Source organism: Aricia agestis, chromosome 18, assembly GCF_905147365.1.
Source record: "Aricia agestis chromosome 18, ilAriAges1.1, whole genome shotgun sequence".
NCBI classification, from domain to species: domain Eukaryota; kingdom Metazoa; phylum Arthropoda; class Insecta; order Lepidoptera; family Lycaenidae; genus Aricia; species Aricia agestis.
In genome coordinates, this window is record NC_056423.1 from 10059609 (window position 1) to 10073552 (window position 13944).

Genomic DNA, 13944 nt, shown 5'->3' on the forward strand with positions numbered 1-13944 from the left:
GGACAGGCAAAGGGAGCGTTGCCCATACAGCCAAATGACAATGACAATTGACAAATTTGATATTTTTTTTTTTATATATAATGGCACTTCGGCTATAGCCATGGCCAGTGTCGAGTATAATATTATGGCGGGAAAACAATATTCTTTATACAATTTTTTCTAGTCAGTTACTAGTCAGTAGTTAGGTCAGTCAGGTCTAAAGTCTAGTCAAAGTGTAAGTATTAAGTCAATACAGTCAAGAAGTCAAGTCGGTCGATGCAGTAAAGTGGTAGGACGCTTTACTGAAACTTTTGATGGAGTTTTGGAGGGAACACAAAAGAGCACGTTTCTAGTTATCACATCACTTTCCTACACTTGTGCACGATAACGAATATTTAAAGGTTAATATCCTACCAATATTACACATTAAAAACCCAGATAACACAATTTTAGGAAAATAATATAAAAACACAACATCACTCTTTCACATTCTTCCAAAAACCAAATTTGATAATCATGACAGAGGAACCCGTCTTCTAAATCACTTCTTCTTTTTACTTCAGATATACATTAGATTATGGTCATGTGGGTCAAGTGTGCGCAGCGTGTAAGTGTGCGCATTGTAAATATCTCGAAAAATATACGACGCTAAGCTAAGGAACGGCAACCCCCCTCTTCAATAACCCCACAGAGTACTTTTGAATAATAGTACCTCAATGGAAAGTTCATATTGAAATTTAAAAAAAAATAGACATTCACTGACATGTGACTGACATTGACGTTTAATAAGAAATTAATTTTTGTAGGTTATGATTTTTATTTTGTGAAAAACAATGATCAATTTCAATTTATTAAAGCGCTGGTCTTAGAAAGAAATATCGAAAATCATTTTAGTCACAGAAATGAGTTTGAAGGAAAAGCATTTTTACGAACAAAACCTATTCTCGCCTTATCTTCGAGCAAAATGACGAATCTTAATTTGGTGTTACTTCCATTGGATGTTTTAGCAACAATATTCGCGTATTTAGAAATATCTGATCTCCGTAATGTTATGTTAACATGTAAGAGCTTAAAGGAAATCATCGTTAACGAAACTCGTATATGGCGACCTAGAATTCACAACAAACTAATAATACAATTTTACAGGTAAATATCTGTCTCTACCTCCATAAAAATATCCACACGATTATGGTATCATGTATTGAATTTACCATACCATAATATGTTTCCCATATTGCAGTGATAACAACACATTCAACTTGTATAACAGATGCAGGATATCACATAACTGGAGGAATGGCATTTTTAAAAATAAGGTACCTAACTCAAAATTAAGACATTTAGAAAATTTGAATTGAAATTATGAACTGTAATTTTTATCTTGTGTCATCGCGAGTAACTGTTTTTGTCTATTCTGTTATTCTGTTTGAAAAAAATAAAATTTCATTTCATTTAAGTAATACTTACAGGTTATCATACAACATAATACAAATTACATGCCCTGGATGAAATTTCATGAATCTAAAGCTCTGTTTCTGTCAGTCGGTGCAAACCTACAGTGTTATTCTATTGACAGGAAAGGTCTACATAGAAATAATCTGCTATGGACTCTACCAGTACCTACTGTTAAAAGAGATGATATACGTACAAACGATATATCAAGATTTGTTTATAAAGGGCGCCTACTAGCTTGTGGAAATAGGTGAGGACTAAAAGGCTATTACTTCAAAATTACTGCCATTGATATGTAAATTATTTATTTTATCATAACTTGATTTTCAAAGTTTACATCCAATATTTGAACAAAGATTTTCGTAGTTAGTTTTCTACCGTTTTCTAGTTCTGTTATATTGACACTCCATTAAAACCATCTCAAAACTGTATTATTCCGAGATTGTTTAGCTGAATCCACCTACTTCTCATACTTTTATGGTGGAAAAGATCTTAAAGAATCTTATTAGCAAATATTCTAAAAAATTTCTATCATTTTAGGGATGGATCTGTTGCAGTTTTTGACATGGAAGATTATACCAAGAAGCCGACTCTACTGGGTCATATAGAAAACTGTCATCAAAGTGGCCAAGTGGAAGTGTCAGCTGTGGAAACTATCAATAGCAACATAGTGACTGTGTCCGATAACTCGCCCTGTATAATGTTCTGGCAAAGGCAGACTGATAACATAAACAATCCTTATTGTAAGTATAATTGAAAACTTTCATAACTCGAAAGTTTTTATTTATTTATATCAAAACAAAGAAAAAGTTATATGGCTAACTTTTAAATATTTTCATGTTTTACATTTATAAGGGTCTTAAAACTTTTTACAACAGAATATTGTTAATAAAAGTTTTTGTATCTTCTATAATAGAAATATTTTAGTAAGATTTACCAGTGCTAAGATTCTAAAATATTTTGAATATAATAATGGTAATTTGTTGCAGGTAAAACAAGTATTTCCCTATCAGGTGTGATTGGCTGCAGATGTCTGGCTGCCAGTAAATGTGAGACCCAGTTGGCTGTAGGGCTTAATGGAAATAGTAAGCCTCTTTTACTAGATGTCACTACGTAGGTGTAATAAATGAAATTATATTAAAAATACTAATTATTTTAATGGTTAACTTAATTATGCTCTCACTAAACTGATTTAAAAGTTATTAAAATGTAACTTTTGTTAACAAATAAATTAGTTTTCTACAGAGACTAGAGAGGAATTAGCTGATCGCACATTTGTCAGCACCGTACGCGCCGAACGCATCGTGTACAAAATGCGGCGCATATGGTGCAGACTAATGTGCGAGGTTTCACACCATATCATACAACGAATTTCCAGGAATAAAATATTAATATCGCCAAGTGAGAGTATGAACAGCAAGCAAGTTGTGAGAGACATACGATGGCGGGATGACAACACTTTCGTCTATGTCACACATTCGTCAGCTTTGGGAATGATTGATACTAGAGTGGGACACACAGTAAGTTTTAATGTTAATACTAAATTTAATTTCAGCAGACATCCAAAAGGAGGAGGTCATGTTATTATGTTCAACTGTTTATATTTTAAAAGCTTTTATTTAACTTGCTTTGTACGTATGTATGTATGTTCGGGTGAAATTTTGGAACTCAATTTTGAATATTTAACAGATTGAGCTGAAATGTTGCATATACGTTAAGTTTGGATGACAATGCACGATATGGTATGTGACATCACTCTAAATCCAATATGGCCCACCATCCAAGATGGCGAAATAGTTATTTTCTATACAGTCCTACAATATTATCCATATTGTATTAAATGAAAGGGCCTTTTGAGAGTAACTCGGAAACGAATTTAATGTCATTCTACATCCAATATGGCGGCTCCTCCAAGATAGGGGAATAGTTATTTTTATGCACTTCTGCAATATGGGTATCAAATGAAAGGGCTCATTGAGAGTAAATTTAAAAGTAATAGAGTCAAGTCGAGTCGTGACGTGTCGTGTCGTGTAATATCGTGTCGTGTCGTGACGTGACGTGACGTGAAGTGACGTGTCGTGTCATGTCATTTCAAGTCAAATCCAGCCGGGGTTTTAGAAAATGCCAGGTTGAATCCGGTCACTTTTGTTGAGTAAAATTTAACTTTTTTTAGTCATGCAGACAGCAGAAATAAACGTAATATAACAAACTACTCGCTATATCTAAGACACGGATTTTTCACTTATCAAAATCAAATATAGTTAATCAGATTTTAAACAAAATGAACTACAATCAAACAGACTAAGAAATCTAGCCAGAGGCCCAGAGATAACTAAAAAACAAAAAATTAAATAAGTATATTCAAAAAACTTTTTGAAAAAAGCTTTTATTTAAATAGTCTAAAAAGAAGAAAATAAATTTCTCCTTAAAATTTTTAACTATTAAGTTGTAATCCTCAATATATTATACAATTTGCATGATAATAAAAGCTTTATCGCTAGCTAGATCGATTTATCGCCCCCGAAAAAAAATAGTTGGAGCCGATTCCGAGATTCCAATTATATAATATATTATGTTGTGATAATAATGACATTGTTTATTTATTGCAGGTTTACGAAGCAATGGATCCGTTTCAATCTTCCCTATATTGTGTGAGGACAGACTCGGACAATGCAGTTGTTGTTGGTTGCGCAGAGTATTCCCGCTGTGTGTTGTATGACGTACGACAGACTTACAGACATGTGCAGGTATATATTTTTATTGAAAAATTTAACTTCTGACTGACGTAAAAACCGGCCAAGTGCGAGTTAGACTCGCCCATGAAGGGTTCCGCAGCAGCAATAAGGTTTATTTTTTATGGAATACAAGGTTTTTGATTTATTTTTATATTTCAGTTGATTTAATGAAAGTGAATTTAAGGTTTACCATTTATGACGTATAAAAAAAACTACTTGCTAAATCTTATTCATACCAATTTTCGTTGGTAGTTTTTATAGTAATGTACATCATAAGTATATTTTTTTTAGAATTATCATACCCCTACTTTAGAAGTTAGAGGACACACATTTTACCACTTTGGAAGAGTCTCTCTTCCAAACAATTCAGGTTAGAAAAGAAATGATATTAGAAACCTCAATATGATTTTTGAAGACTTATAAATACCCCACGTACGCAGAAGTTAGATGAAAAAAAAATTGTTTCAGTTGTACCTATGGCGACCCCTAAATTTTTTATTAATTTTCATTTCAATCATGACAGACTACATCTACTTACCAAGTTTCAATATAGCTCTTATAGTTTCGGAGAAAAAGGGCTGTGATATACGGACGGACAGAAAGACAGCCAGACATGACAAATCTATAAGGGTTCCGTTTTTTGCCATTTGGCTACGGAACCCTAAAAAGCCTTTAAACTCATCATAATATGTATTAAAATTGAGCTCTTATGGACAAACAACTGGTAAATTCAGTGATAATCGTTTGTTAAACGATCATGCCTAGGTACTCTTTCGCGCACAATATGAAAAATAAGATGAGCCATAAAGGTCATAAAGGATAACAAGGCCGACACGACACGAGTCATACGGCCTTTACACTCGCGCTACGTCCTTCGCCTCGTGGCTCGCCTCGTCCCTCGTGCGAGGCTCGTGTTGATCGATGGTTAATAAGTTGCCTGCTTACACTCGCGTGCCGAGTTCAGTCGTCTTTGAGCTAGCAACAATGAAGGACGTCGAAGTTTTAGCAGCGAAGTTTTGCTCACTGTGGTGTTACACTCGTAAGTCGTAAATGGATGCCAAAAATTTTTCCATAGCATCGTAATACAACCACACTGACTTGTAAATATCATCTTATCCTGCGCCGGATCTTACTGATTGTTTTTTGCGCCACGTGCATTTAAAACCTTGTCGAGCTCTATGGTTATGGTTAAATATGGCGTCTTGATGGCGTCCATTTTTAACTTTACCCAAAGATTTGACATTTTGCACTGTAGTCAAAGTTAAAGTTAAAGTTAGTTGGTGCAACCCAGTCTTAAAAATTCTTGTTTGTTTTGTTCTAGATATACTTTACACAGAAAAAGATGTCGCCTGTCTACAGTATGGATTTCGATACAAGCAAGCTGATCGCCGCTGCGGATCGTGGGGTGGCGGTTCTTAACTTTAACGTCAGCTCCGCCACTACCGCTCCGAAAGATTATTCACACGCGTTTCAATGAATATGATGATGTTAATAAAATGTATAAGTATTAGTCTTATATGAATTAGTATAAACGTGATAAAATATAGCCTATAGCCTTCCTTGATAAATGGGCTATCTAACACTGAAGGAATTTTTCAAATCGGACCAGCTGCCTTAGCACGGGGTTTGTCGATCTATAAGAAATAGATAGTTTCTTGGAAAATAGTTCCTGTTTTAAAGTAAATAAGTTCGTAGATTCATCGACAACAGAAATAATTTTTATGTAAGTTTTGCGGGCAACTTTTACGACGTTTTACGTTTTGCGATTTTTTGCGACACTGGCGATGTAGATTCATTGAGGGTGGAATTATCAATTTTCCCACGCTAAACAATGGTTAATAAAAACAGTTCACAAAATGCACTTTAAAATAAAATAACATTGACAATGAATCTACGACCTTATTTACTTAGGTGTAGGATCTTTTATCAAAACAACTATAGTTATATTTTGTCTACGAAGATCGGAAACAAATTTCAATCCCCGTGCTAAGCAAGCTAGTTCCTAAGATAAGCGCGTTCAAATAAGCCCTTTCAAATAATTTCCCCCCATTTCCTCTATTTTTTCGCTCCTATTAGGCTGCGTTTCCACTGAAGCGGAGCGGAGCTTAGCGGTGCCGAATTGATCAATCACCATGCTCGAAAACTTCGCTGTCATTCCGCTGGAATAGCACGATTGGTCAATTCGGGCACCGCTAAGCTCCGCTCCGCCTCAGTGGAAACGCAGCCTTAGTCTTAACGTGATAAAATATAGCCTTCCTCGATAAACGAGGTATCTTACAATGAAAGAATTTTTCAAATCGGACCAGTAGTTGGGCATTTTCAAAAAAATGTGTACCCCTGGTTTTTACCTTGTCCCTTGACTTCGCTACAGATTATTTGTAAAAAATTACATACTAACATTTTGTAATTTTAATGTAGGAGCATAAACAAGTTTTCTTTTATTAAAATACATTCACGTTTGTATATAATTTTATTTAGTATGAGATTTATAAGGGTTTTTAAGTACCGAAACCTATTAAATTCACCTGTCCCCTTCCCAGAAGTTGTAACAAAATCTTTAATAACTATTTCTTTTCTTAAAGTAAGTTACTTAAAAAACATATGTTAGATTCTTAAATACTTAATGTATCAATTGAATGTCTTGTTATTGAAAAATCTAACATAATTTAACTACAAATTAATTAAAATTATAATCATGAAAAAACAACCCGGCCGGAATGTTCGGTTTAGTGACCGTTTTTTTTTAGTTTTATAAACATACTACAAAAATATTTTCGGCACTAAATGATAGCACTATATTTCATTGTACATCGAGAAACTTCAATTTAAATTTAGTAGTTAAAAATCTGCTACAAGACGCGGACGCAGGTTGGATGGTTCTTCAGGAACGGTTTATTTGTTCAGATAAGTGACCATATTTTGTAAGCATTATTATACTTTCTCCAACTGTTTTTACTGTTGACACGTTGCAAAATTAGTTTAGTATTTAGTATAAAAAATGAAATTGTGATAACTATTATCGGTTATTTACAGACACTTTAAAAGTAAAAGAAAGTAATATTACGTGACTTCCGACTTGTGACTTTTCGTATGGTCACATATAATGGAACGGACAAGTCACAACAGGCGGAAAGCATAAGGCTTAGTTCACATTTTAAATAAATTATTTTTTTATTCACAGATTTTATTAAGAAAATTGAAGATTTTTAAACTGGTACGATTAACGTACAAATATATTTTTTATTACTTATGTGTTAAGGTGACGCCGCGTTAAAGTAAAAAACCGTTTTGGATATGTTTTAGATTGCTAGTTTTCTATGAAAGGCCGGCCCGGCCTCTCACAGAAAACAAGCAATGGAACAGCAAAAAATGGAAAGGGCGTAAGCGACAAAATAGTTTTGTCGCGTAATTTAAAAACCATAAATACATTTCATATAAGCTATGGGCAAATTAAAGTGTATGCTTGAACCAATCCATGTACATTTTTGGAAGCTTAAATCACTCTCTGTAGGGAAAAATAGGAATCCTTTTTTTTACACAGGTCTATTTGATTGATTACTCTGTGTTATAAAAGTTGACCAATCGTGTTATGCTATGGGTAAATCAAAGACAAAAACATGATAAATACTGACAATGAACTTTAATTTCTTAGCTTTAGTTATTGCTGAGAAAAATCGATATCGCTACAGCCAAATCATAAAGGCGTCGACTTTACTTAACAATAACAAATATACTATTTAAAATTTAAGTACCTAAAAGTTTTATGTTTTTTAAAAATTTTTATTTTATTTCCACTACTTTTCTATCAGTAAAGTTGAAAATCATTTTGTGTCGTTGATATTTGCAGATTTATAATAACTAGACATCAGATTATATGCATTTGCATACTTGCATATGCAAATGCATATAATGTCACTTTTTAGGCGATAGTGCATATTTTGGCAATTTTTCGTTGATAGTGCATATTTCGGTAGTTTAACTTCCATGGGCATTAAGATTGCAATCGGAAAATGTTGGTAGAAAATTATTATTGGCGTATAATAAATAAATAAAAAGTCTTTATTTCAAGAAATTAAAAATCCTGGATTTTATGAAATTATAAAAATTGGCGCTTTTATTAATGTCACTACCGGAAAAGTCTTCAAAAAAATAATAAATTTTAATATTAAGTGACTTTTGATTGTGCATATTTCGACCATTTTTCGTGCATATTTGCATGGATATTTCGGCACTTTGATCGTGCATATAATCCGATGTCATTAATAACTTAGGAATTCGTAGACATGTGAACACATCTTTATGATTATGAGATGTTCGTCCCTCTAATTATTGAAGTTAAATCTATGAAATCAAAGAATTTTTTACTTTTATAAGTAGTGCAACAATAAAAATGTTTAAATAAAAGGTTTTTGTGTTATAAAAACTCCTTTAAATATGTTAAATATTACATAAGTAAAAAAATGAAAAATAACCTAGTGGTTGGGTCACATAGTCACACTATGGATTAAAAATAATTGCTACTCTTGTTGATCCTTGAAATTATCTAAATTTTTTTTAATAAACAATTAAATATGCATTTCACTAGATTAAATAAACGAAGAAATCCATTTATTGCTGTATTTTTTTGTATTAAATTATATTTTACATTTAGTCGCACAACGGAATCTGTTTCGTCGAAAATTCGATTTTGTTTCAATAATATCAGAATAATATAACGTTTTCAGCGTTCTTTTTAACTTATTCCATTAGTTCAATATTTTTCCTTGTATATGACATTCAAAAAAAGGTAAATAAATGACCTTAAAAAATATAGACATATTTTTGCAAGGGTACACGTTTTTTTTAAAATGCCCAGAGGCCTTAGCCAAGATGAATTCTTGATCGCTTCGTTATAGAATCGTCAACCAAAAATGTATGGAAATGACATAAGCGTTCGTTATCATAAGTCTCTTGTCGTAATCGTGTACACCATTGGTAGCCAAATTACAAGTTGGACGAAAGCGATATCACTGTTCATCTTCTTTATTGCGATAAAGAAGTGCCCCTTAGCTTTTTGTATAGAAAGTCCTAGACAACACACACAAATGCCACTAATCGCTAGCGTTTTCGTATCTTTTCTTTTTCGTCACAAACGATTGTTAAAAAGGCGGTGTTATCGCGTTGAAGAACAAAATGGCGTGCATTCAGCTGTAAATTGTGTGTGGCTGCCGATCAATGGTTCTTACTTCTTGTTAAAAACATAGGTACTCAAGTACTAATTAATATGCATGCATTACGCTTGCTGTGGACCGCGCACCACCACACCATATCGGACAGGCGCAGGAGGAGGCTTTTGCTAAGACGGCAATTAGAGAGAATAGAAGACATGCCGGAACTTCTATTCACACAAAATTTCCGTCTTGACAAAGCCTCCTACACAAGTTTGTGTATGGATTTGCGCAGGGCAAATATTTTAAAGGGAACCAACGAAATACCTCTCCAAATTAAGGTAAGAAAAAGAAAATGTACTTAAGTAATTTTACTATAGGTATTGTAATTCAAATGTTGGTCTTGAGTTCTTTATTCAAGTTCGGAGTTTCAGTTTTGTGCACGTTCCCAAGTGTCAAAATCCATTTAAACAGCTCTAAAACAGTTTCAGATTTTATCAAAATCGGTCTAGTGGTCAGTTTTGTGTATGGTCGGACTCCATTTATTTTATGATTTGTCCCACAACTTTTAAATCTGAGGCTAAATAAATGTGCAGTATTGTGAGTTATAATAGTGAAATACAAACAAACTAGCTTTTCAAGACTTTTGATATTGATTTTTCTTTACAGTTACATGGATCTGATAAAATCTGTCATCCATGCTGGCAAAAAATTGACCGAGCTGCTACTTGTTCCACTGAAGTAAGACATCCCAACAATAACCAACCCAGTATAATCTTGCCAATGTACACTAGAGCTTCAGGTTCTCAACAGTTTTGTTTTTATCCTGATTGTCATTCAACCCAAAGACTGGCTGCTCCTAAGTGGCTGAGAATAAAATTATTCACTGATTATTTTTATGTACCACAATACTGTAGGATTTGTTCCTTCCATTTATATAATGATAATTGGGAGGAACTTAGTAATATCCAGCAACCGATTCAAAGTTTTAATGCAGAACACATTCAGGACTTCGCTGCGCTCATATTATGACTATTTTATGGTCTTTAGGCTCGGCAAGGCATCAAGATCATATTGATCCCCCTGCCCAGTTTCTTGATCAAGTATTACTTACTTATGAAACAGAGTAATAAAATATTTATTAAAAATATGTTGTTTTATTTGATTATTTAACTTTTCCAATAACAAATAGAAATCTAAATATAAAGTCTGATACAAAACTAGGTTTATATTCTGCTTTTTACAAAGACAAATGACGGGAAGTATATGTTATTTCCGCAGGTGCTGATGGTACTAATCTAGGACCGCCTACATCGGCGGGCCTCCCCGTGGATGTAGATGGTCTTGGATTAGTTGGCTCTATTATATTATATTGTATGTCTTCCGTCGACATCATCTGTGGTGATTGTGGTGATGGTGGTGGGAGTATTCTGCAAAAAAATTAACAGTGTATGAAAGTATTATAAAAGATAAATAGTTTCATTGGGTTTAATTGTATTGATAAAATTATACCATTTACAAAAATTTGCTCTATGTTGGCTGGCTCTGCCTGGATGTCTACAGGTCTTTCAATGAGATTAATGTTCTGGAAAAAAATAAATGAAAAAGTTTTATCAATGAAAATATTTTCATACATTGACCATACATAATATAATATTATCCATTTAAAGTAATTTATTATAGAAACAAATTAATATTTTAATCACTTACGGTAAAACCCAGCTCTTGGACAGCCTCTTGGCCTTGGACAGCCAGTAGGCCCATGATAGCCAGCACTCTGAGATCAAGTGCCGACAGCGACTGACCATCATGTGGCCCACCGCCTGTGCCATTGGCAGCTAGGCGGATTCTAAGCCCCTTCTTCTTAGTTTTTGACTTTAGATCCGCCCAAACCTATGAAAAATGAAATAAGTACATGTTTTTTTTAAATTATATCTTTGAAAAACATTTATTTCTCTCTTATCAAGAAGTAGTATAGAGTAAGAAATTCTTTATTTGTATTAACTTAAAACCAATCTAAAACTTAAGAAACAATTCTTCTTTAATAAAAGATTAAAGATTAATATTATGACTAAATATATTATAATATTATTAAGTAAATGATGTATTCTGATGAAAAAAAATTATCATGAAAGTCTGTGATGAAATAAAAATTACAATTATTAAGTACATGGAATTGAGTTTGTTTTTTTAAAAAGCTTTGTAATACCTAGCCCCCAGCTACATTTAAGGTACAAAGCTTTAATCAAGATTTCAAATTAAGTACTTTGTTTCTAAATTTGTTTTAAAATACTTTGAAATAAAACCTTGCAAATTAACAATTGAATTACTTTCACTGTAGTGAAAAAAAGCAGCATGTATACTGCTTTGTAACTGATTTATTTGCAATGTAAAAAATACTAAGGATTCTAGTATTATGAAGGAATTTATACAAATTATTATTGGTTCATATTATCAAACATTTAATACCTACTTACAAATGATCAAATGTATAAAACATATTTTACCAAATGAATACTTACTTACATACCTTCTCATTGAAATAAAATACTTACTTAATCTTGCTTAAAATCTACTTATAACATTTTAAAAACCTATATTTAAAACTTACTTTTTTCCACTTTTTGGTTGTTTTTGTTGAGCCATTGCCTATGGCATTAAGGCTATGGGTCAGGGTGTCCCATAGCCTTTCAGATCGAAGGCGCCCTTGGGCACCACCAACGGGCCTGGATAAATCTCCATTACTGCAATACATTTAATAGAATAAAGGTTTTCAGTATTTAAGCAACAAATATTATGAACTACTAACTAGTATCATCTAATATGCATCACATTCCTACACATGATAATAATATTAAGTTCATGGTTTGCCCATTGCACAGGGATCATGCCTCAGGGTTAGTCTGAAGGAACTAGACTGAAATCACAAACCTTTTATTATCTCTTAATACCTCATGCCATTAGCTTGATCCTTTCGTAAGTGTACAATTGAATACCTATTGATACATAGTAAGTTTTATCACTACCACTAAACCATTTAAGCAAAATATTTAAGAAAATATAAGTTTTCAACATCATCGTAGGCATCAATGTAGTAACTACAACTGTGAAATTTACTTACGTCTCCATGTATTCTGTTAAATATATATACTGTTCGTTACTTGTTTTGCACGTTCATTTTAATTTCTATCGAAAATAAATTAACAAGAAGAAAAAACACGAAAAACTTCTCGTTCACATTGGAATAAATTCGCGGTCTGAGTTGGCGGCATAACAAACTCATTTCAAAGTTATTTTACCTCTGAGTTATGGCGAAAGTGATCCTAAAATCCTTGTCATAAAGTCTATAGCCGAGACCATAGTCGTGTTCGTTTCGTTTTTCAATGCACATTGCGCATGCGCAAAGTTAAAAATAAGTGTCAGTGTGTCATGTTTTAAAATACCATTCAATTTCTGTCAGATTTTAGAACATGACACTGACACTAACACTGACATTGACATTTAAAAAACGAAACGAACACGACTCATACTGACAGTTGACATTTGACAGTTGAAATTTAACAGTTGACATTTGACAGGACAACAAAACCAAAGACAATTTTGGGGCAAATGAAGGTAAAGAGAAAATCGTTATGGAATCACCGAAACGTAAGTTCGCCGGTTGTTGGCTAGGGCAAAATGTTCTGTATTGCATTGGCGTTAAAGAATCTACTAGTCTCTTCGTAATAAGGCGAAGTAAATTTGGCTAGGGCCTCAGTTACTGAGATTTGAGAGAACAAACAATCTTCCGCTTTATAATATTATATTAGTATAGATTAAGTAATCCGTAATTTATCAACAAAATATATCAAGCAAAGGTATTTCAAGTACCTATATCTTAATAAGATTAACAACTCGGCAATAACACAGAACATTTTTTTTACTATCAGAACACAATTAACAAAGATATACAATTATACATCACTATAGCACACTATAGTTTGTGCGTTATGCCGCAGCATGCGTCTGTCGTACGAAGCTTCGTGCTATGATATGAGACGATACCATTGGACGATACACGCAGATCGTCCAATGGTATATATTATAAGCACGGAGCGCTACGCAGGTGCGGCCCGGGCATTATATGATGATATGCGTGACACATTATAATTGACAATAGTAGGGAAGTTACCTAACAAAAATTAATCGATAATTTAAAAATATCGAATCACTTCGTGAAGGAATTGCAATCGAAATTATCGATTTCGTACTAACATTTCAGTGGTGCCGGCGATTTAAGCGTCTCCCAGACAGACGCGGCCTGCGATGGCGGTGGCGGTCAGTTGGATGGCTTGGCCGCGTGGCCGCATGTGTCTGTGTCGTTCCTAGAACTCTCAAGTCATTAAACTGACCGCCACCACCGCCGCAGGCCGCGTCTGTCTGGGAGACGCTTCACGATGGCCGCCCTTTTTATCGATTTGATTTCGATTCAACAGTGTCAATCTCTATTGACATAGGTTCCGTTTCATGCATCTGACATTTTTCAAATGTTTTCGTAACAATATTTTTATACTCCTACTTCACAGTTAATAATATAATTCTATATTAATAAGTTGGCATTTAGCAACTTTTCATTTTTATTCATTTACAAT

At 33.5% G+C, this 13944-nt stretch overlaps 2 protein-coding genes across 3 annotated transcripts; one reads left to right on the plus strand and one right to left on the minus strand.

Moving 5' to 3' along the window:
- The first annotated feature begins 784 nt into the window (after window positions 1–784).
- Window positions 785–5682, plus strand: LOC121735923 (F-box/WD repeat-containing protein 4). Its single transcript, XM_042126921.1, has 8 exons — window positions 785–1125; window positions 1220–1295; window positions 1449–1681; window positions 1972–2174; window positions 2421–2544; window positions 2810–2951; window positions 4041–4178; window positions 5488–5682. The coding sequence occupies exons 1-8, from the start codon at window positions 944–946 to the stop codon at window positions 5641–5643; spliced, it is 1254 nt and encodes a 417-aa protein (XP_041982855.1). The 5' UTR covers window positions 785–943; the 3' UTR covers window positions 5644–5682.
- A 4870-nt stretch (window positions 5683–10552) lies between these two features.
- Window positions 10553–12604, minus strand: LOC121736005. Of its 2 annotated transcripts, none has more exons than XM_042127022.1 (5): window positions 12435–12604; window positions 11925–12057; window positions 11024–11206; window positions 10826–10898; window positions 10553–10743 (listed from the first exon to the last, which is right to left on the minus strand). In XM_042127022.1, exons 1-5 carry the CDS (start codon window positions 12440–12442, stop codon window positions 10706–10708), a joined length of 435 nt encoding a protein of 144 aa, XP_041982956.1. In that variant the 5' UTR covers window positions 12443–12604; the 3' UTR covers window positions 10553–10705. The 2 variants fall into 2 exon arrangements, with proteins under 2 accessions (XP_041982956.1, XP_041982957.1); XM_042127023.1 differs by lacking the exon at window positions 12435–12604 and adding an exon at window positions 12265–12294.
- Window positions 12605–13944: the final 1340 nt, after the last annotated feature.

Bases quoted from the DNA above. Each gene is read 5' to 3' on its own strand.
- LOC121735923 (XM_042126921.1), top strand. From the start codon at position 944: ATGACGAATCTTAATTTGGTGTTACTTCCATTGGATGTTTTAGCAACA. The intron at 2,952-4,040 runs GTAAGTTTTAAT...TATTTATTGCAG, and splicing joins ATACTAGAGTGGGACACACA to GTTTACGAAGCAATGGATCC. The intron at 4,179-5,487 runs GTATATATTTTT...GTTTTGTTCTAG, and splicing joins AGACTTACAGACATGTGCAG to ATATACTTTACACAGAAAAA.
- LOC121736005 (XM_042127022.1), bottom strand. The intron at 11,207-11,924 runs GTAAGTTTTAAA...CATTTTTCATAG, and splicing joins CAACCAAAAAGTGGAAAAAA to GTTTGGGCGGATCTAAAGTC. The intron at 10,899-11,023 runs GTAAGTGATTAA...ATTTTTTTCCAG, and splicing joins TCCAAGAGCTGGGTTTTACC to AACATTAATCTCATTGAAAG.